Below are 24,027 nucleotides of genomic sequence, written 5' to 3' on the forward strand. Positions count from 1 at the left end.
TCAGCGCCTCCACGGAGACTTTCAAGTAAAGATTTTATATAAACCTGTGGAGACGATACTGCCATTGGCGCTATTAGAATGCCATAAGCTTCGATCATAGGTCTGTGGCCATAAGTCTACTTCTACTTTGTCGTCAAGTTTGTCGTATTAGTTTACAAATTGCGAAAAACCAAATTAGATTTGAATTTCGCGGGCAGACCCGTGTAGTGCATTTAACGTAGTGATTACATACTCTTTGAGTGCACCTCCTTTGTAGGTACGTGGTGTTGCTAAGTAATAAATCTGAAATTCACTATTTTTTTAAATAATCCTGATAATAGATTAAGCATATATCTGCCTCTTATAGCTATATATATTTAGCAATAGGTCAATTATATAGTATTCGAGCAGGTAAACATGATAGGTTGCAAATCCATAGCCTATTAATGGTTTCTATTATTCTTTTTCGATGTGGAGGGATGGCTTTCCCAATTTCTTTTCCAGTTAAAATTAGATAAAACATACTCTATTTTCTACACTGACATTCTCCACTGACTTGAGAAGATTTTATTTGCTGGCAGCCTTTGTTCTACAACGTGACAATAACGCTCCTCTGTCATTTCTGTCAATGTCAATCAAGTTGTCGGACAGACGGGGTTCATATTTGTTACTAATAACTTCAAACTTGACATTGACTCATCTTTGTAAAGCCAGACGAGAGAGAAAAAAAAAAGTTGTCGGACTGTAACTCGACATAGGTGTCGCGAAGTTACCCATTCGCGAAGTAATCAGAATAAAGGTAAATATTATGGCAACATTCGTCTATGGCAGAGAAGTTAATTTGTCTATGGTATACCGGAAGGATACAGTTGTAAAAGTACATTCATTTTCATCTAGTTACTCAAAATGGTTGCTGCGGCTCGAAATGGCGAGGCACCGAGCACGTGGATTAAACCCGTTCCAGTGTTCGTGTGGATGGTGAAGTCAAAGCTAAGTACCTAGGCTATTTCATATTTAGACCATTTTCTATGTGTTAGATATTCCCGGTTAACCTATAGAAATAAATGTCCCACGTGTAATGGTTGCGCACCCATTGTTAGTTTGTTAGTGGACATATGTGTGTACCTCTCTTCACAAGCCATTGGGACTGAGTTAAAGTAAATTATGAAAGAGGTCAAACCGTCGATCGGCAAAGACGAAAGGCTAGGCGAGGTATGCGGAGGGTTGCTCTCTCCCAGTAGCGAGAGGGCGATCGGGCACTCCATGCACCCAGGACCCGGAAGCCTAGAGTATCGGCAAAGACGACAGGCTAGGCGAGGCATGCGGAGGGTTGCTCTCTCCCAGTAGCGAGAGGGCGATCGGGCACTCCATGCACCCAGGACCCGGAAGCCTAGAGTATCGGCAAAGACGACAGGCTAGGCGAGGCATGCGGAGGGTTGCTCTCTCCCAGTAGCGAGAGGGCGATCAGGCACTCCATGCACCCAGGACCCGGAAGCCTAGAGTATACAGCACGCGCTATGAGAAGGACGGTACAGGCAAGGTGGACAGAGGGGGTTGGACTCGTTCAGTAGCGCGAGGTCTGCCGGGCATTCGGTCAACCGGCTGTGGTTCCGAGGAACCATGGCCAGCCGAAGTAACCTTTAGACCAGTGAATAGAATATATATTGGAGGGTCCCAATCGCTGGGTGGAAGAGAGATGCACACATTCCTAACCTATAGATACCAAGATAGAGAATTGCCCCATGGTCTAGGTCTTAGAGATTTCACCTACGGTGAAATCATAGTTTGTGTAACCCTACAGGTCACTGAGAGACGAGCTGGAACAGTCTGAACGATGCAAGGAATAGAAAGGACGTACGGGGGTCGACAGTGAACGACCGACCTACAAGGAAACAGATAAAGGTGAGCGTGACTCCCATAATATGTACGAATTCGGTAACCCCTCTCACTTCTGACGAATAGTATGGTTCATATAAAGAGAAATAAAAGGCGAAGCAGATGAAGTGGAAGTTAGGGGGGTTCCCGACATGGTGGAGAAGTGCTGGGATCTGGCTGAGAAACCAGAGTTTTCAGTGTATGGAGTCACACTCAGCCTAAGCGATAGTAAAGTAGTTAATAGTATATCAAGTCCTTTCTACTCTTTCATTTAGTAAGTGAAATGAAAATTTAAGTGTGCAGTAATGTCGCTGTTGAGCGATGATTATGATTGTTTATTATAAGTACAATTCGGTATAAATATTATATTGGTGTTAAAATGTAAGAACTTGACCTTCCAACTAATAGGTGGCAGTATAGGTCATTCTGAGCGCCAACGAAAGTCGTGTGGGAGCAGAGCCAACTTAAAATTCAAAAAAGGAGAAAGAAATTAGTCCAGGTAAGTTGGCAACATTGGTTTCAGAGACGCGACGGGCACGCTGTTAGTTGAAAGTTTGAATTTCCCGCTTTAATTTGTTGTAGATAGACCATAGAACAAGCAAACAGGTGATACCAACATGACACAACACAGCACATAGTGACATAACAAATTATACAAAATGGCGTAAAAGAGAAGTGTCTTAGTGTCTTACCTCCGGTATACCTACTTCTTGAACAATAAAAATTTAAAGTACAATTTATGTGAAACGAATTATTGAGTATATATACATTAGATTTATTCAATTAATGGATGGAAAATAATAATTTTCAACAAAGTAAGTGCGTATTTACTAGATAAGTAACGAAGAAAGTTGAGTAAAGTGTTAATGGCGTCTAGCTATGTATGTATAGGAAGTGTTTGAGAATAGATCGAAGTTTATCTAAATTACTTGATATTATAAAGTACATAATTACTTTTCAGTTGGAAATCGAATTACCCAAAGTGATTAATTGCAAAAGAAGTTCAATCATTATCATTTAACTTTGATGACAGTAAGCAAGTGGTAAGTACGATAGAAGCACAGGCCGTGTATTAACTATAAAAACCTTAAATGTCTTGTTATTTATCGAGAAAAAGTTAATTAGAGGGACAAATACTCTTTTTATCAAATCAATAAGTAGGTATGTACTACTTACTTAGCTAGTTAGATAGTACCTATCATTTATAAAAGAGATCATTTAAGTTTGAAATACAATTTGATATTGTAGGTATGGGAGAGAAATGTAGTTTCTTATGGTTTGTGATAGGCTTATTGAACTAAAAAATTATTAGATTCTGCATATTCACCTTATTAAAAGGATCTTTAAATTACTGTATTGAGATTTAATATTTGAAAGGGATGAAACTTGACTTAACAAAACTCACACCTAGGTTCTTGTTTAGCTTGAGTAAAGGAATCCTTGTATCATTCTAGTACATAGTTGAGTACCTAGATAATTAGTAAAGAGTGAGGTTAGATTCTTAAGGAGAAAATCCTTTTGAATTTATTTTAAACATTATAGAGGAAGTAATCTTACTTGATAGTTGAATGTGTATGAAACATGAACCTTTATGTTTCATTTGACTGAAATGACTTGTAAATCATAATAGATTGAGTGCATTTATACAATTCCCTTTTTGAGAGAAAATGGATAAGTAATTATACTTTATTAAGATGAGAGAATACACATAAAGATTGACAAGTGAAGATTTTATTCCTTTGATATCTTGAGACAATATTAAGTTTCATTTGACTTGTAAAAGTCTAATTGAATAAAATTATTTTGAATTTGAATTTGAACTTTAAGTTGATATGTGTATAAGGATTATGAAATTTGAAATGATTTTTTACACTTCAATTATTATCATAGCATATTACATATACTATTACAATAGGTTATGAAAGGATAGTTTAATCCTATTAAAACTCTTTAAAATAAGAATTGATCTTTGACATTGGTATTTATTCATTACTTTGACGTTGGTATTTATACTTAAGTATTATTTATCCATAACAAGGAATACCTTGATGTTTGGATTTGTATGTTAAGGGGGGTGTAACTCAGTGGAAGAGTATCTGCTAGGCGGGCATATAAGTAATGACATAGTAAAAGGTTAAAAGTGCTATAAGGATCTAGATATGAACGGATGATTAGACAAGCCAATCTGTTCTGTTCCATCTGTTCCAGAATATTCATTATGGATGAACTATTATTAACAAGACTGAAACTTCTCGCCACTCAAATAGAAACTCTCTCGAATCAAGCTCTTAGTCTCGGCTCTCTGCACAATGACTTAATCTACAATGCAGAAGTAATCAAGACTAAATTGCAAAACCTCTCGACGAGATTAAACGATGATTTACATAATTACTTCAGAATGAATAAAACGGAGATTTCAGCGACAAATGGGGAACCTCGAAGTTTTCGTAAGAGACGGTTTTCACAACGGGAAGAACGTAAAGAACAGAGAGAAGATACAACATCAAAAGGAAGTAATACGACAGAGGGTGAAGTTGTCTCGAAGAGGATGAAAGTACCATGCGTGTTTTGCAAAGGCGATCACTACAACGACCTTTGTGATAAATATAAAACAGCCAAGGAACGAAAGTCACGGTTAAGAGACAGATGTTACGGTTGTCTCTTGAGAAATCATCGGATCGCGCAGTGCTATAACAATAAAAATTCTTGTTATTATTGTAAAAAACGTGGTCTACATCACAGAGCATTGTGTCCTCAGAAATTTCCATCTAAAACCGAAACTACCACTCTAACAGAGGTTGACAGAAGATGACATACGGTTCTTCAAACAGCAGTAGTGATGGCACGAGGAGATAGGAACAAAGATAAACAGACACGATGTCGTATACTATTCGATTCAGGCTCTCAGAGATCTTACATTACCCAAAAAATTGCGAAAAAATTAAATTTATCAATAGAGAAGGATGAAAATTTGTCTGTCTATACCTTTGGTTCAAGAAGTCCTCGAGAATTTAATAGTCCAGTAGTTCAACTAGAGTTAGAGACTAGATCTAAAAAAGGAAAGATCATTTATGCAAACATTGTGCCTATGATTTCTCAAAGCGTACCCTATGCTGAAGAACTTAACAATTGGAGATACAAGGTAGAACTTGCAGATGACGGATCGTTAACAGATCAAGTTGATATTCTTATTGGAAATGATTATTATTATTCGTTTCTTCATTCAGAGAAAATACGAATAAGTGAAGACTTATACCTAGTAGATTCTGAGTTCGGATGGATACTATCAGGTCAGGGTCCACGTAGAGATATAGAAGAACAACACATGTCAGTTATCACATATTTTCAAACAGAGATAGATTTTAAATTTAACAAACCTGACATGCCTTTAGATCAAGGAAGTATAGCATTCTTGTGGGAACTCGAGTCAATTGGCATAACCGATTCACCTAAAATTACACGAGAGGAAGAGGCTATTCATAAATTCAACGAGACTACTAAATTAATTAACAATAGATATCATGTTAGTTGGCCGTGGAACGAATACCCACCGTCACTAACACCTAACTATGGATTAGCATATGGTCGTTTAGTAAATTTAGTCAAGCGGTTAGATAAGGAAACCCTAAAGTCCTATAATGATGCTATACAGGAACAAATATCGAAAGGAATAGTCGAAGAAGTATTAGACAAGACCCGTGTAGAACATCCAGTACATTATCTACCACATCATTGCGGTGCTCAGAAGAATAAACCTATTAGGATTGTCTATGATGCCTCATCGAAAATTAAAGGCAATAAAAGTTTGAACGAATGTCTGTATTGCGGTCCATTGATGTTAGAAGATTTAACATGTATACTTATTAGATTTCGAAGTCATAATATTGCTTTATCAGCAGATGTCGAGAAGGCTTTCCTTCAAATAGGATTACATGGAAAGGATCGCGACGTAACGAGATTTATTTGGTTGAAAGATGTCGAAAAACCACCACATGTAGATAACATTATCTGTCTAAGGTTTTGTAGAGTTCCTTTCGGAATTATATCTAGTCCGTTCTTATTAAATGCGACAATTAAACATCATCTTTCTAAAGGAAATGAACAGCTACAACTAATTGCTAAAGATATTTATGTTGATAATTTAGTAACTGGGGTTCAAACACTTGACGAGGCTATCCAAATATATCAAGACACAAAGGATACGTTTGGACAAATTTCAATGAACCTTAGAGATTGGAGTTCAAATTCGAAACAATTTATGAATAGAATACCCGATGGTGTTGAAGAAAAGGTTGTAAAGATTTTAGGCCTAGATTGGAATTTAAAACATGATACGTTACATGTAAAGTTCACGTTAACCACCGAAGCATATTCTAAACGGGAAGTATTGAAGGTAATCGCTTCGATATACGATCCTTGTGGATTCGGAGTACCACATGTTTTATCAGCTAAGCTATTTCTACAAGAACTTTGGAAGACTAAAGTTAAATGGGATACGAAGTTTTCAAAAGAAATGCAAGATAAATGGTCAGAAATCCGAAAAGAATTAGAGACTATTAGAGGAATATCGATACCTAGATGCTATATAAAAAATGTAAAAAGCGAAGAATATCATTTGCATTGTTTCACAGACGCTTCACTCAAAGCGTATGCTGCAGTAGTATACATAACACATGGTGCTAAGACAAGTTTTGTCATAGGAAAAACACGATTAGTCCCTATAAAGGATCAACAACATTTAAAAATTCCTCGGCTAGAATTGCTAGGAGCTTTAATTGGTTGCAGACTAATTAAGATGGTTTTAAAAGCATTTAACATGAAATTAGGATATCAAACATTATGGACTGATAGTCAAATTGTCATAGAATGGTGCCAATCGGATAAATTGCTTCCACCATTCGTATCTAGACGAGTTGAGGAAATAAGGAGTAATAAAGAGCTCATGATTAAGTATGTTCCTTCAGAGTTGAATTCGGCAGATATTGCAACCAGACCGATGAGTTCCAACGAAGATAAGGAAAGATGGCTTACAGGTCCACAGTTTTTATCAGAATCCGACAAACAGAAAACGCCTGTGAAATACATGTCACAGTCATTTTTTCTTTCGACGCGGGAGGGTCTGCCGAATACCTCTAAAGAAAAGGATAGTAATCTAGAGCTACAAAACAACTTCTCAGGAGAAAGTATTAGAGCCAAAGAAGATAGCAGAACTAGTTACAAAGAATCGCTTTGTATTACGGAAACAATAAAGAAGCTACAAGCAGAATACTTCACTCAGGAAGTTGCGGGGAAAGAAACTGATTTAAGTCGTAATCTCAAGTTATTTAAGGATGTTGATGGATTACTACGGTGTAAAGGACGTCTTCAGAATGCAGAACTATCGTTTGACAAACGGTACCCTATATTGATACCTAAGGAATGTGACTTTACGAATAACCTTATAAAGAAAGTTCACAATGATAATTATCATGTAGGGGCGAATCATACACTTAGTCTCATCAGACAGTCATATTGGATATCAAAGGGTAAATCTCAGATTCAGAGGATATTGAAGAAATGTCCAAGGTGTATTAAACATGGAGCGGGTCCATTTAAGTTACCACCTACTCCAGCGCTTCCTGTAGAAAGAGTAGGTTACAGCGAACCATTTACCTTTGTAGGGATAGACTATATGGGTCCTGTTCTTGTCAAGAGTGGACAAAAGAGATGGATCTGTTTATTCACTTGTTTAGCGGTGAGAGCTATTCATTTAGAATTAGTGCAAGATCTTACAGCGGAGGAAGGTTTATTGGCGTTGAGAAGGACAATAGCAACCAGAAAGGTCCCTCAACTCATTACATCAGACAACGCGACACATTTCAAACTTATAGCAGAGATTCTCTCGAAACAATATTGTATTGACAACAAAATTCAATGGAAGTTCATACCTCAGTTGACGCCCTGGTTTGGTGGATTTTACGAAAGATTGATAGGGATAGTTAAGAATTGTATGAAGCGTACACTAGCAAAGCACATGCTTTCAGATAGTCAACTAACTACCGTAGTCAAGGAAATTGAAGCTGTAATAAATTCAAGACCGCTTACATGTGTAGATTCAGAGTTGGATATAATTCTAAAACCAGCTGATTTTCTTACACTAGGAAGTTGTATCACTATAGAAGGAACTGTCGAAGATTGTCTAGAGAAAGGTACTACGATTAAAGTCGATCTTATAAAAAGTTGGAAGAGGGGTCTCATCATCGTAAGAGAATTCAAAGATATGTTTGTTAACAGATATTTACTAAGTCTCCGAGAAAGGTATCAGCACTCACATAAAGAGCCACGTGTCACATCGAAACAGTCTCCGGCGATAGGACAGATAGTGCAAATAAAAGGAGAAAATAAAAATAGAGAAACCTGGAGAGTAGGAAAAATTGTTTCACTGAAAGAAGGAAGTGATGGTTTATGTAGAGTAGCCATAGTAAAGGTTGGAGATAAGAATTTCACACGGTCAATAGCGCATCTGTACCCTCTAGAGGTTCAAGAGTCAGAGGAAGACATGGAAGAAAGATTTATAAGAGATGATACTTCGAGTGAGCTTGCTTCTGCCACGTTAGCCGAGCCTTTGGAAGAGAGTACCGACAGACAGATAACTATCTCAGAGGGGATAGCTCAAGAAGAGAACTCACCTATGATGCAAATAGACGAACCCATTCAGGAGACAATGGAGTGTGAAACCTTAGAGAGTGAAAGTAGAGAATCTATTGGGGATGTTATTGATTCAGAGGAAGTCGGGACACTAGCGAGAGACGAGGAGAAGGAAGAAGATGGTAGAGTGGGTAGAGTGAGGAGAGTTGCGGCCACTAAAGCCCTACAGAGGATTAAAGAGTGGACGAACAACTTATTATGCCTATTTTGATCTATTTTCCGGCCGGGAGTGTCGCGAAGTTACCCATTCGCGAAGTAATCAGAATAAAGGTAAATATTATGGCAACATTCGTCTATGGCAGAGAAGTTAATTTGTCTATGGTATACCGGAAGGATACAGTTGTAAAAGTACATTCATTTTCATCTAGTTACTCAAAATGGTTGCTGCGGCTCGAAATGGCGAGGCACCGAGCACGTGGATTAAACCCGTTCCAGTGTTCGTGTGGATGGTGAAGTCAAAGCTAAGTACCTAGGCTATTTCATATTTAGACCATTTTCTATGTGTTAGATATTCCCGGTTAACCTATAGAAATAAATGTCCCACGTGTAATGGTTGCGCACCCATTGTTAGTTTGTTAGTGGACATATGTGTGTACCTCTCTTCACAAGCCATTGGGACTGAGTTAAAGTAAATTATGAAAGAGGTCAAACCGTCGATCGGCAAAGACGAAAGGCTAGGCGAGGTATGCGGAGGGTTGCTCTCTCCCAGTAGCGAGAGGGCGATCGGGCACTCCATGCACCCAGGACCCGGAAGCCTAGAGTATCGGCAAAGACGACAGGCTAGGCGAGGCATGCGGAGGGTTGCTCTCTCCCAGTAGCGAGAGGGCGATCGGGCACTCCATGCACCCAGGACCCGGAAGCCTAGAGTATCGGCAAAGACGACAGGCTAGGCGAGGCATGCGGAGGGTTGCTCTCTCCCAGTAGCGAGAGGGCGATCAGGCACTCCATGCACCCAGGACCCGGAAGCCTAGAGTATACAGCACGCGCTATGAGAAGGACGGTACAGGCAAGGTGGACAGAGGGGGTTGGACTCGTTCAGTAGCGCGAGGTCTGCCGGGCATTCGGTCAACCGGCTGTGGTTCCGAGGAACCATGGCCAGCCGAAGTAACCTTTAGACCAGTGAATAGAATATATATTGGAGGGTCCCAATCGCTGGGTGGAAGAGAGATGCACACATTCCTAACCTATAGATACCAAGATAGAGAATTGCCCCATGGTCTAGGTCTTAGAGATTTCACCTACGGTGAAATCATAGTTTGTGTAACCCTACAGGTCACTGAGAGACGAGCTGGAACAGTCTGAACGATGCAAGGAATAGAAAGGACGTACGGGGGTCGACAGTGAACGACCGACCTACAAGGAAACAGATAAAGGTGAGCGTGACTCCCATAATATGTACGAATTCGGTAACCCCTCTCACTTCTGACGAATAGTATGGTTCATATAAAGAGAAATAAAAGGCGAAGCAGATGAAGTGGAAGTTAGGGGGGTTCCCGACAATAGGTACCTACTTCACTCCGAACAACTACTACGTTCATACCATACCCTTTGCATGTTCTAGCGCCAATTGGGAGGGTTTTTGAAATATTATTTTATGTACTGTTTACAATCTTTTGTATAGCTGGACACCATGGATGAATGATGGACACTTTCAAGTTTTATGGTTTTGCCCCAGTGATCGCTCTCCTAAGGTGCGTCATATCTCTGCACTCCATACTACGGACCAATAGGATACTAATTATTAACAGCTACACAGTTATGGTCTTCTTCTTCTTCTTTTCTTGTTTGGTGGCTTTTTGATGAGTGCCTATGGTGCCTACCTACCATATCCTATTTTTCTTCTTTTTTTTTCTCTCTCGTCTGGCTTTACAAAGATTAGACAATGTCAAGTTTTTAGGTAGTTATTTGTAACAAGTTAGTTAAACTATACAAGTATGAACCCCGTCTGTGCTGACACCGACACACGGACGGCACCTCCTTAGAGCGCTTTCCAGTCAGTTTTACAAAAAAAAAAACACTCCAAAAAGGCAGAGCACGCCCGCCAGCTAACACCAACACAGACGAAGTCCCAACCATATCCTATCATCCTTAGGCACTCTGTGCAATGTCAAATCCAACTCCAATGTGTCAAACGTGTCAAATAATTTGATTTACAGTGCTGCCACTTTAGGATACTTTACCCTAGATTTAGGCTAAAACTTAGCGGGCTAATTTTTTGGGGTAATAATCATTCCTGTGTGTATTTTTTGGTTCAGTGAAAAAGATTACTTACTTAAAAGATTTAAAATGACTAGACCATAACAAAGATAGAACCAAATAGAATATTAGCTTTGTTCAATCAAATAAGACTTAGTACCTATGTAGATGTGCACACAGATATCGATAGATTGACAATCTCTGCGCCGGTCTATCTAAATAAATGCTTTTTTATAACTAATAATAAATTGGGGTTTTTTTCTATTAGCTCAATATCAAAGGTTAAAAAAAATTGTGAGCAAGCATTGGGTAAAATGAAATTAAGGCTTGACAACACTGTTTTGACAGAAGTGAGTGAATATTAGTCGCAGAATTTCATTTGATCCATCAGAAATCGGAATATTCTTGAAGTTAATTTCTGTTCTTGTAAAAAGGTAATATTCTTAATATGTAATTCTAAAATCTATACTTAGTGGATTAACTTTCACAATAATCAAAGTTGTATTTCAATTATATTTTTCTATTGATTTGTGTAAGTAACACATGCATTTTGCCGGCAGCATTGCGGTGTGAAAATGAGTTGCCCATTCAGCGAAGAGCAGTTAACGCAGTTAAAAACCTTTGTGGACCTTTGCACGGCCCAGCCACAAATATTAAACCACCCTAAGTTATCTTTTTTCAAAGATTATTTATCGCAGCTCGGCGTCACCATTCCAACTGCTACTTTTGAGCCTAAAACTTTCTCGGCCTCCGGCGACAGGTATGTAGATTATAAACAACACAACCGAGTATGTTAATGAATACTTTGCGCACTGTAAAATATCATAACCAATAACTTGCTGTTAACTAAATAAAATATATTAAACTAAACTAAATAAAATTGTATGGTTAATGGAACTTAACATTTTTTGGCCCACTATCAATTTTAAACATTGTGTTCAGTCTATATATTATGGCTAATTCTATTGTACATAATCTCTGAACTATAATTTCAAGTGGAAACATATTGTTATCCCTTTCATAATCCTCACTCGGGAAAGAATAACTCTAGAATTTAGACCTCTCAATTTAATTTAGAGATCATTTACAATAGAATTAGCCACATTATGATTCTAAACTTAAAAAAATCACTGTTATCTACTCCATCTGAACTATAAAAATACTTCATTCTCTCATTGAATCTCTAATGTGACCTTTTGGATAGCCCAAAATTAACATCAAAATGGGGTCAAGCCAACCTTATAATACACCAGCAGAAATCATGCTTAAAAATATTAATTATGTGTGTGAGTTTATGAAACTACTATTAAAGTAGAGTTTATATTATGTTCTCAATCACTCAAGTTTTTATGAGTCATAAAAATGATGTTTATTAATATATGTGTTCATCTAGCAACTCCAATAAGGCTAATGCAGAAGACAATGCAGCTGCATCGTCAGGTGAAGAGTCAGATGCAGAATCTGATGTGGAACTGGATATGGAAGGTAATTTATATCCTCACTAGAATTCACCTGCTGCTTCGTATGACCACATGTTTTAAAGGTTCCTGAAAATCCTCAAGGGACCCTTTTCTCCTTTGATATAACCTAAAAAATTGGCCTACATACTTTCATCCACTGTTTTACCTCCTTATGGGTGGAATTTCCAAAAATCCTTACGTGCCTACATTATAAAGAAACCAAGTTGATAATGTAAAATAGAATAGAATGTTTTATACTGGAACATTATATTTTTTGTGGTTACATATTAAAAAACCATTCTAATATCAGGTGTCATAACGGATACATCAGAAGCTAATCAAGACATGGGTGATGATTCAAAGGAAGTGACAGATGAAGAGCGTGACCAGTCTGATGAGAAGCGTACTGAAGCAATGAAGGCCTTTTCTGAGCAGCAGTTTGATGAGGCCATCGCTTTATACACTGAGGCCATAAGACTTAACCCCCAGAGTGCACTGCTTTTTGCTAAAAGGGGGCAGGTAAGCAATCTGATATCCTGGTCCTCATATGTTTCAAAATAAATTCCTCTTGCAGCCCAGTCGTATTCACTGAATGTTTTTAGGGTTTCGTATCTCAAAAGAAAAAATGGAACTCTTATAGGATCACTTTGTTGTCTGTTTGTCTGTCTGTCCATCCATCCGTCCGTCTGTCGGTCCGTTGTGACTGTTAATAAAACATATATACTTCCTGTTGACCTAGAACGATGGAATTTGGCAGATAGGTGGTCTTATACCACAAGTATAATAAGTACATCACAGGAAAAAAATTAAAATGTGTTTCAATTTTCAAAGTAAGATAACTATACCAAGTGAGGTATCATATGAAAGGGCAACAGATTTTTATTTATTTTTAAGCACAATTATTTTTGAGTTATTGTGCAAAATGTAAAAAAAAATAAGGAAGAAAAAACATGTTTATTTTAACTATAAATATTTTGTTTTGGTCCCCATAATTAATTATTTTTGTATTTTCAGGTGTTCCTAAAACAAAACAAGTTACACGCTTGCATCAAAGACTGCACCCGTGCCTTGGAACTCAACTGTGACAGCGCTGCTGCATACAAGTTCCGGGGGCGCGCCTACAGGTACTTGCATAAATGTTTTTTTTTTTAATCTTTATTGAATACACAAACATATGTACTTATACACAGAACAACAACAATACATGAAGTTATTATATCATGATCATCTCAGCATTATTTAGTTCACGGCCCCCCAAGCATTTTCTTTCCAATTTTTTAATTTAATAAGATGAGCGCTTTTTTCACAAAATATTCATAAATTACATAAAGTTATGAGCAGATGTGTGTAAAAATCATTTGCAAGCAAACACTACATAGATAATATATTAAAATAATATTTATACAGACTTAACACACCTTTGAGAATATTGTGGAAAGGTTTCAGGCCTTTAGGTTTCCTCACCATTAAAGTAAATAATATTTAATTACTTAAAACACACATAACTTCGACAAGTCAGAAGATCAAATCCTGGACCTCTTGAGGAGCCTAAAATCTTAACCACTAGGCTACTTTACAGGAATGTCACAATTTTCTTATGAATATAGATATTAATTTTAATACTGTTCCTTTGCAAAATACTTAGTTACCGATTATTTTATTTCCACCGATAGGCTTCTGGGCAAGTTTGAAGAAGCTTCTCATGACCTTTGCGAATCACTCAAGATCGACTATGACGATCAAACTAATGAATGGCTCAGTGAAGTGAAGCCTAATGCTGAGAAACTGCGCCAGCACAAACTGAGCCTTCAACGCAAGAAGGAAGAAAAAGAGGTATGAATTACATTTCGTATTCCTAAGTATAGAATAGAATAGAATAGAATAGATTTTTATTCAAATAAAATTTTACAAGTGCTTTTGAATGACACTATATGACACACATAATGGCAGTATGACACAGGTGACGACATTTAGGGAATCTCGTCGAGTCTTCGATGTTACTGGCAGGCGTCAAATGTTAGTACATTAGACGAAGAATAGCCCTAAAGTAGCCCTATTTTTTCTTTGATTTTACAGCATAGGAACCTAATATTATAATCTTGTTATTGATAGTAAGAGCCATTATCTTTTGTTTGTAGCACCGTGAGAAGTTACGCCGAGCCCGTAAGGCGCAGGAAGCTCGCGCGAAGGCGGCCAAAGAGCAGGCGGAGTCGCAGCCTTCCTTCCCCAACGTGCCCCCGGGAGGCATGGGAGGGATGGGCGGCATGGGTGGCTTCGAAACCCTGGACTTCATGAAACTGCTTTCTGACCCTGAGATTGTTGCAGCTTTTAAGGTGATTCCTGATCATCATGATCAACCCATTGCTGGCCCACTACTGAGCACAAGTCTTCCCTTGGAATGAGAAGGAGTTAGCCATAGTCTGCCTCGATGTCCAAGTGCGGATTGGTCACTTATCTTTGAGAACATTATGGAACTCTCAGACAAGCAGGTTTTCTCACGATTTTTTGCACTGTAAAAGGTTGAAGATGCATACCAGAACCGGCAACCTCCGAATAGGAGATGGACGTGTTAACCAATATTATGATGTCACAGCTTTTTATTCCTGATCACTTGTTTTTAAAAGAGCTCCTGATCATTTTTTGTTATTGATGTAGATATTATTTTACTGACGTAGTACAGTTTAAAATCCTGGCTTTCTGCTGTGAACCACCTTGGCCGAAAACGATATAAATGCGTAGCATTATGGTAAGCAATTAGAATAGGTAATTACAATCAAAATGGCTAAAAAAGTTACTTTATGCCCAGTAATACACAGATGCACAACCTAAGTTCTTAGGGTTCTGTTCCCCGAAGATTGCCAACATGATCCTATTACTAAACCTCCGCTGTCCGTCCATCCGTCTGTTTGCCAGCAGGCTATATCTCATGAACATAATAAGTAGAGGGTTAAAATTTTCACTGTATTTCTATTGCCTCTATAACAGCAAATAATAAGGATTTCAAAATGGCTGCCATACAAATTAAAAAGTACATAATCTTGTCCAATGGTAGAGCTTGTCTATTTTGAAATGACGTGCCCCACCACCGCAATTTACACATCACTACTACACAAAATTATGTAGTAGGGCGCGTCATTTCAAAATAGACAAGCTCTACGGATCTTGACTTAACCGGTTTTTAAGTTTGCCGCCATTTTTCACTCAGCTTTCCTTAGACAAACTATAATCAACAATACTGTCAATATTGTGTTTATTTATTTAGGATCCCGAAATCGCAAACGCGTTCTATGACGTTTCTGCGAACCCGGCTAACTTCATCAAGTATCAAAGCAATCCCAAAGTAGCTGCTGCTTTGGAACTGCTGAAGAGTAAATTTGGAGCAGGAGGAACTACTGCGGCGCCTGGAGGTTGGTTTTTTATCATTTAATTAGGATGTTTGCAACCTAGAAATCTTATTTTATTAAGCACGTAGACCCTAAAAGCACGCAGCTTCGCACGCGTGGATTTAGGGTCTGAAATTTTTGGAACTTTTGATTTCGCAGGGCAAAAGTAGCCTATCCGTAATAGCCCATCCCCGGGATGCAACGTGTTTATGTGCCACGTAAAAACATTTAAACGGATGATCATTTAAAAATCCCGAGGGACCACCAGGATTTAGGAATGCAATTCCTTACAGCATCAAGGTGAGGAGTTGGTCCTCGAGGTCAACGACAAAGTTTTTACTTGGTACAGATACCTTCAATATCAATCAATTTATAACCGACAGTTTCTAAATCCCATCAGCATTGATGGTGAGATCCCCTGCAGCATCAGGATTGAGAAGTTCGAATACAATTTTTTTATGAAACAATGTCACAAAGTTCCTCTATCGATTAAAAAAAAATTACGCAAATCGGTTCAGAAATCTCGGAGATTTCGGTGTACATAGGTAGAAAAACACAACTCCCTTTTTGAAAGTCGGTTAAAAAAGTAGCCATGTTACACCCTGGCCAATCCTCTACTTGTTTGTGAAAATCCCGTCGAAATCGGTTCAGCCATTCCGAAGATTAGCCTTTTCAAACAGACAGACAGACAGACAAAAATTTAAAAAACGTGTGATTCAGTTATGGTATCGTTCAAATAACCATATGAGCTTACTATGAGGTAGTTATTTCAAAATTACAGACAGACACTCCAATTTTATTTATTAGTATAGATAGGCACATGCGTCACATGTGATGGAAGGGGTGCCAGGATGTCTAGGATGCAATTTATGTGCCAAATTTTGTTAAAATCAGTTACAAGGATGGACCTTGAACAGTTAGCAGACAGACAGACACACTTTCGCATTTATAATATTAGCATGGAAGTATTATTACGTTACTTAAATATGCTTAGGGCGATTACGCACTATATCCGATCTAAATCTGTGAAATTACGTTCCGAAGTAATAGAACTATTTGTATGGTAGCTTACACACTAGCGCCGACATCCGTGAAAATATTTCGGATGTGCCTTGGATTTAAATCGGACATATGGCGTAGGTCTCCGCTGAATAGCCAGGATTTCTATCAGAGATCGGATTAGTGAGTAAACATTATCCGAGTTTTTTATATTCGTATTTTTACGGACTCGGATCGGATGAGTACGTAACCGCTCTTACTTTAATTTACAGGTTTCGATGGTGCTAAACCCGGTGCTGGGGCAAAATCTACAGGCGACGATGATGTTGGCTTGGACTAACCGGCCTTTACATGGCTTAGATTATACACATCACAATATTTTTGGCTATGGTAAAATGTTTATTGTGCAGGGTGTGAACATCATAAAAATCAGTAGTCTTAGGGTCTGTTTTATCATGCAAATTTTGTCTTGAATGGGTTGTACTACACCTACCGACTGCGCCAGGGGGAATTAAATATTGACACGATTGCGTTTTAAGCCGGATATTCATAATTATGCGAGTCATAACTGTATTGCAGTTAAAGTTCGTGGTTTTACGTACGCGATGTCAAGGTTACCCACGAATGTATAGATAAAGGTGGATGGATCGCTCTGCAATACCCATTTGAAGCAAGTAATCTACTTGTGTTGACTGCCGAGTTTTAGGTCGGTCACCATCACTCTCGCTCTAATTTAGTAGTCGAAGTGGGTATTCGCTTCAAGTAGGTATTAGAAGCGCTGGATGTACTTTCATGGAATTCAAAAAATTCGTGCGATTACCATAATTACTGACATTTTTAACAGCGAACCGGCGTATCCTCTGTGCAAACTGCCTTTGAATCTATCAATCCTTCAGTCTCATAAGGCTAGGCTATGCTTGCGAACCGTTACCTGTATATTTTTTATAAAAACGTGCTATAGTTATCAAAAGCCATTAAGTAATCAAAATAAGAAGAATAGTTACAGACAGGTCACTAGTGAGTACTCAGCTTCTAATGTACAGTCCCATAATGAAAATCAAAAATATTATGTGACGAATTGCATGTTTCTTTTACTGCTGCTGGCTTAGGTTTATTCAAATGTTTCTTTTTATAGTTACATTCCAGTCGCTACCAAACTATGTATTACAAATTAACATTTCGGATTTTATTTTTAAATAAATGACAAACCCACCCTGTTTTATATTTTAAAGTTATAACAAATAAAAATTTAATTTCTCCATTATGTTAATCCAGAGTTAAAGATGGTAAGGTCTTTCACACCATCATTTGTGTTTAATTTATGTATGTAAAAATATATTTACTGAATAAAAACTATATACTTAACTGTGTACAATATAAACTAAGTATTTGCAATTGCATTTATTTTGATCAAATTCAAATCACATAATATTATTTTAACGAACCTATTGTGTCTTATTTTCAATGCATTATTATTATTTTCACTTAAGATTTATATTTTATAAACCATACTCTTTGGTTCACCAAAAATATAGGTAACTACTTTAATATTATTCTAGTAATAAATGTATGAATATTTGTATCTTGATGTTTTATTTTAGTCAATAAAATTAAGTGCTTAGCAATAGCAACCTAAAAAACATAATATTTGGTCTGTACCAAAGTGGTAAAGGATTATTATCTACTAGCGGATGCCCGCGACTTCGTCCGCGTGGATTTAGGCTTTTATAGATCCTGTGGGAACTGTTTGATTTTCCAGGTATTTCACGTTGACCTAGAAGTTCAAGTAAAGGAAAAATCTGAAAACCGTGAATTTGTGGTTACATCACACAAAAAAAAAAAATTATTACTAGAGCACCATCTATATATTATTTACTAAATCACATATAGATGGCGCTGTTGTCATTTTTTGCAGTATTGTATATAAAAATGTTAAAATATTTCGTGCAGAACTCTTCGTATGCGAGTCCAACTCGCAATTGACCGATTTTTTTCATTAGATCCGACCAATTTTAAGGTTATATCAGTGAACAACAAAATATGATCCAAAACTGAAGGTGGATCAACATCTGCGCACACGCACAAACTGTGCCCAAAACGTGTATTGTAATTTTTGACATTTGCGCCAAACCAAATATGAAAAAAATACTCGATAGAACCCAGGTAGAGAATAATAAAATTAATTACTGTCCAAATAAGCAATAGAAAAACTAAAATTGAACAACGTTCCTTAAAAACTAACAGTTTATAGGGCATAGGTAGTTAGTAAATGAAATAATAATAAAAGACTGTCTAGTGTCTATAATACATAATTTATTACTTAGTTTTACACATCGTTGACTCTTCCCCAGCGAAGTCGTATTTTCCTCTCATGTAACTTCAACCACGAAGGCATATTTGTTGGCATATACTGAGCATTGGGGAACTTGAGAGGTGGTGGTGGAGTACTAAATGGATCTTCGTTTTTGAGCTTACGCAAGAGATACTCCTTATTAATTTGCTTAGGATCTCGGTATTTATCCATGTACAAGTTAAATGGTTGTCTGAGGGGAAACCATACTTGAGGTTTTATGTATGGTTCTGGGAAGTCATATTCATAAACTGTAACAAAAGTACAAGATTATTAGACACTTACTTAGGTAAAATTTAATTGAAAGAGTTGATGATGCTCGTAGCTTTGCCGGCGTCTATTTAATTACTTTAAAAATCCTGTAGGAACTTGTCTGTGTTGGTGTTGGCTGGCGGGCGTGCTCTACCTTTTTGGAGTGTTTTTTTTTTTGTTAAAACTGACTGGAAAGCGCTCTACGGGGGTGCCGTGCGTGTCGGCGAGCGCCGGCACAGATGGGGTCCATACTTGTATAGTTTCCCTAACTTGTTACAAATAACTACAAACTTGACATTGGCTAATCTTTGTAAAGCCAGACAAGCTGATTTACTGGGACAAAAGTAGTAGTAGTAGTCCGTTCACGGGATGCAAGCTACTTTGAACCTTTCGTCAAAATCAATTAAACGGATGAGCTGTGAAAAGTTAGCAAACAGATAGACACTTTCGCATTTATATTTTTATGGATTTCTTCAATACTATCTGTAAGTAAATATTTTTGCTATTATCAGCTCTAAGAACAAGCGCAATTTTCTGTGTTTAGATGATTGTTTGTGAGAGTAGGTAATGCACAGTATAAAATTAGGCATAACAGGCTATCTGTTTATCATGACTAAGACTTCAATACTACAAACAGCCAATAAGTTACAACAACTTTAAAACTGAGATGTTGAAGACAAATTCAAAAGTCGTAAGAGTTCTATGACGTCTTGTGATTAAATTACTTTCGTTTGATTAATCTCCACTTAAACTAAATTTCATACAAACAAGTTAAAAACTTACTTGGTTCTTTTTGGTTCAGTGTCTTGTGGAAGAAGTCCTTCACACTTGCATCCCAATCGGTTTGATAAAAGGCAAGTCCTATAGGAGTTATATTGTCTTGATGCTTCTTGTACCAATCTCTTGTGCTAAATGTTCTATCCTCTAGGGGTGATGATGATGTGACTGGAAAAATGCTTGTCAAAGTATATAAACATATTTTCTATTTATATTCTTATTGCTCAAAAATGCAAACAATTACACAAGTGTAAATTAAAAATTTATAACACCCCCGACGATCCAAAGTATCTGAGTTTTCCAAAACATCATTTTCAAATAAATAATTATGTATTTAGGCAACGTCCATCTTGACAGCTTGACATTTGTCTATTGACATAATATTATGAACCTAACGGTTATCTAACCTTCTTTTCTACAAGAAAACTAGAAAAGAGCTGATAACTCTTAAACGGCTGAACCAATTTTTTTAGATTATAGCTAAGAACACTCTCGATCAAGCCACCTTTCAAACAAAAAAAAACTAAATTAAAATCGGTTCATTCGTTTAGGCGCTACGATGCCACAGACAGATACACAGATACACACGTCAAACTTATAACACCCCTCTTTTTGGGTCGGGGGTTAAAAATATAAAGTGCTTCTGTATTAGATAAATAGGTTTCATGGAGGCTAATTTGTTGTACATAATAATATCTTAAACTAAATTGGCAGATTTAAATTTAATGTTCAAGTTATAATAGTATACTTCTCCACAGGGAACATTATAAAAGGGATAAAAATACAGTTAAATTTTAAACCAGTCATTTTAGTTTAGAAAAATTGTTTACGACAAAGTTCTACAATGACAGATACAGTATTGCTATCCCTTTCAAAATGCTATTGCGGAAAAGGATAGCAGTAGATTTAGATCTGTCATTTTAGTTTAGACTTTGTACAACAGAATTAACCACAACTGTGCATTCTGAAGATTTAAATATAAGCTGCTCATCCATGTTGATATTTTTAAGACTAGAAGTATCTTTACCAAGGTTTTTCTTCTATGATTTATTGTGATGTGCTAGCTCATAAAAGATATATTTCGTATGTGCAAAATATGTTCATAATTATGTACGAAACCCTTAAACAGCGAGGCCCAACTCACACTTGAGTGGTTTTTTAATATTGTTTACTTACTTTTAGGTAAATCATAAGAGACCCTTCCATCCTGTTTATAAAGCACAAATGCATATCTATGATATCCAGTACCTTTCAATGGGAAAGGCCTTAAGTAATCTGCAATAACATCCCCTTTCTCAATACTGTTCCCAGGAATGTTGGCAATGAGCCAATGCACATACTCCTTGTCACTTTCTTTCAGATGTCCATCAAGATTAGTTAAAGCTAATGTCCACAGCGTATTGCCATCAGATTCAAAAGACACAATAGGACTTTCAAGTGCTTCAGCTGGTTTTATAACATTTCCATAGTACACTGGCAAGCAATTTCCATCTTTTAAATCATAGAATATGTCCAAATTTAAATGAGGTATGAAAAATCCTTCTCCATACAAATGTTCATATATTGCATAGTGCTCTGCTATTTGTTTTTTGTGCTGTGGCCCTAAGGACGCCAGCCAATCTTTTTTAGCTTGGTCCATGTCTATTTCTAATTTTCCTTTCCGAGCCAGCTGTTCAAGGTTTTTATCATTCTTAACTTTTTTCATTTGTTCTAAACGGTCTGCACGAGCTGATGATGATGATTTTCTATAAAAGAATAATATAATCTTTATAACTCATTAAGATAAAAAATCAGAAACCATACATCAGGCATTAAAAAAGTGTGTCACACTAAGGATTACAAAGTTGTTACTTATATGCATTTATATATGTCATTTTTTGTCTTCCATTATTCAGTGATTGAAATCACAGACTTTAGACTCAATTTTAGCATAGTTTTAGGCTGTCTTGGCTGGAATTGGAAATAAGTTCACATTTGTTTTCACCGGACCAAAAGCATCTGGCTTACAAAAGTGTTTTGATCATAATTACAGTTATGTTCGTCAGTTCCTCAATTAACATTTATTTTTGTTATGTTTATTCATGGTTTTCTTTAGAATTAAACAGTCAAATACAAATCAAGCGAAAATTACAGAATACTTGCTGATGCCAACAACTTCCTCCATGTGGATGTTTTAAAATGTTGTCTTTAAATTGTTAGGATAAAAGTAGCTTAAATCACTTTCCAGGTCTTACACTAGAGCCTGCAAAAACACGTCGGTCCATTGCGACGTTATTGTTAATTAAGTCCTACCTCTACACTCCACATACTCTGGATTGTAGAGGTAGGGCAAAGCAACAAACAAACACATTTTCGCATTTATATTAAAGGCAGTGATACATAATATGGTAAGTCTACTTACTTCTCAGGTGGAAACCCAATATCAATTCTTGTGGTGTACAACTCATCTTTATAGTTTATTTCGTCTAAACGTTCTTTTATTGATCTGCAAAATATTGGAGGTTTTCCTCTCATTCTGTGTCCTAACCTTATTTGCTGAAACTGAATAATATGGTTTATTCGCCATAAACCAGAAAACTTATTCATTATAGATGTTTAACTTTGAACAATATTTATGAAATTGAATTTTAATTTAGTTTTATTTAATAAAGAATCACAAAAGATACACATTCGTTTTTTTTTGTAGAGCTTTTGTACAGTGTTGACATTGACATCAAGTTTGATAGAGTTGCCGTATTTGATACTACAAATTGCCGTATCGCTTATTTAAAAATTAAAACGGAAACAAAAAAATAATCTTCTCATTAATATCATCGCCATAGAGATTTTATAATAGACTACTACTTCGAAGTTGTTGTGTAGGTAATTTGTTTATGCAAGTCCTTATTTTTCATTTTTGCTCACATATCTTGGGGTGACTGAATAATTTCATAACAGTTTAACTAGTTACTTGATTTCTGGTTTACCAAAAGAATTTTATTTACAGTAACAGTTTTCAGTCAGCATTAGGTACTGTATAACTACTTCGTACATTAATTTAAAAGATCTTTTTTTTTTATACACAGGAAATGCCTAACACATACCCTTCCGCCAGGGGAACCGGAGGGGTTATGTGGGGCTTGCACCCACTAAAACCTGTGTTTGTTCCTCAACGGACTGGCGGTTGCGCGGGTATCACTAAGGTAGTATTCACCGCACTCCCGCCAGGACTTGACCCGCCGCCAAGCGGACGGGTCCCTTCGCTAGGCTGGCTGCTACCAGCTCCGTCTCAGAAGCGCACCCGGAACACGGTGCGCTACCTCCTGACCTGGTTATGTATCGGTTGACGAACGCCCCTTACGCCCGTCAACCGCAGGGTGGCAACTCATGGAGGCCGGAGGTCGTCATTTGCCCTTCGGCGCCCGCTGCGTCTCCTGCGAGAGGGATCCACCATCGAAATTTCCCTCTCACGTTCCGCCGCCTCCTTTGCAGACATCACCTCCTCGCAAAAGGAGGCAGCGGCAATATAAAAGGTCTAAGGCTGGTTTGGTTGGAATCGTAATTAACCTTTACGATAATATGATCCTAAACGAAACTGGATTGCCGTAGTTATTATATTATCATACTGTAGCGAAACACCTATCATATGTGAAATTATGTTCTCGAATTAGTTACCATACATAATTACGACAATAGGGGTGATGACTACTAGTCAAATGAGTGACTTATTATCAAACGTCAAAATGCTCGCTTAGTATGTAATGGGAGCTTGTATGAAATACACAGATGTGACGTCATAGACATTTGACGTCCTTTTTTAGTTAAATTGATAATTTAAAATGGTTAGCAAACCTAAAACTACCAGCGAATGTGGATTTTACGAATTTTGGAAGATCCTCTACTTAATAATTACCAAAAAATAGTTAATTTATTTTTGACCTAGGCATCTTCCCCATTGCCGTATCAAGGGCAACTTTTTAAAAGTTTTTTTTTTACCTTTTGGTACCTCTGACATTTTATCTTCCTATGCTGGTATAACTTCCTGTTAATTACTTATAGTCTCTACCATGTTGATTCCCATATGACCTTT

At 37.2% G+C, this 24,027-nt stretch overlaps 4 protein-coding genes across 6 annotated transcripts; 3 read left to right on the forward strand and 1 right to left on the reverse strand.

Moving 5' to 3' along the window:
* The first annotated feature begins 744 nt into the window (after positions 1–744).
* Positions 745–7,520, forward strand: LOC123869724. The gene is made up of 4 exons (XM_045912723.1): positions 745–2,353; positions 2,816–2,897; positions 4,063–7,483; positions 7,515–7,520. The coding sequence occupies exons 3-4, from the start codon at positions 4,694–4,696 to the stop codon at positions 7,518–7,520; spliced, it is 2,796 nt and encodes a 931-aa protein (XP_045768679.1). The 5' UTR covers positions 745–2,353; positions 2,816–2,897; positions 4,063–4,693.
* Positions 7,385–10,034, forward strand: LOC123869467. Its single transcript, XM_045912388.1, has 2 exons — positions 7,385–8,811; positions 8,910–10,034. Exon 1 carries the CDS (start codon positions 7,526–7,528, stop codon positions 8,750–8,752), a length of 1,227 nt encoding a protein of 408 aa, XP_045768344.1. The 5' UTR covers positions 7,385–7,525; the 3' UTR covers positions 8,753–8,811; positions 8,910–10,034.
* A 1,048-nt stretch (positions 10,035–11,082) lies between these two features.
* On the forward strand, positions 11,083–18,161 carry LOC123869939 (hsc70-interacting protein-like). Of its 2 annotated transcripts, none has more exons than XM_045913047.1 (9): positions 11,083–11,171; positions 11,298–11,497; positions 12,131–12,222; positions 12,508–12,716; positions 13,212–13,321; positions 13,871–14,030; positions 14,336–14,530; positions 15,460–15,604; positions 16,852–18,161. In XM_045913047.1, exons 2-9 carry the CDS (start codon positions 11,313–11,315, stop codon positions 16,917–16,919), a joined length of 1,164 nt encoding a protein of 387 aa, XP_045769003.1. In that variant the 5' UTR covers positions 11,083–11,171; positions 11,298–11,312; the 3' UTR covers positions 16,920–18,161. The 2 variants fall into 2 exon arrangements, with proteins under 2 accessions (XP_045769003.1, XP_045769004.1); XM_045913048.1 differs by having other exon boundaries at positions 11,083–11,168; positions 11,296–11,497.
* Positions 18,162–18,872: 711 nt separating this feature from the next.
* On the reverse strand, positions 18,873–22,670 carry LOC123869938 (39S ribosomal protein L38, mitochondrial). 2 transcript variants are annotated; one of them, XM_045913045.1, is made up of 4 exons: positions 22,360–22,670; positions 21,135–21,703; positions 19,965–20,126; positions 18,873–19,180 (listed from the first exon to the last, which is right to left on the reverse strand). In XM_045913045.1, the coding sequence occupies exons 1-4, from the start codon at positions 22,542–22,544 to the stop codon at positions 18,906–18,908; spliced, it is 1,191 nt and encodes a 396-aa protein (XP_045769001.1). In that variant the 5' UTR covers positions 22,545–22,670; the 3' UTR covers positions 18,873–18,905. The 2 variants fall into 2 exon arrangements, with proteins under 2 accessions (XP_045769001.1, XP_045769002.1); XM_045913046.1 differs by having other exon boundaries at positions 22,356–22,545.
* Between the last annotated feature and the right edge of the window lie 1,357 nt (positions 22,671–24,027).

This window comes from Maniola jurtina, chromosome 11 (genome assembly GCF_905333055.1).
Source record: "Maniola jurtina chromosome 11, ilManJurt1.1, whole genome shotgun sequence".
In the NCBI taxonomy this organism is placed as follows: Eukaryota; Metazoa; Arthropoda; class Insecta; order Lepidoptera; family Nymphalidae; genus Maniola; species Maniola jurtina.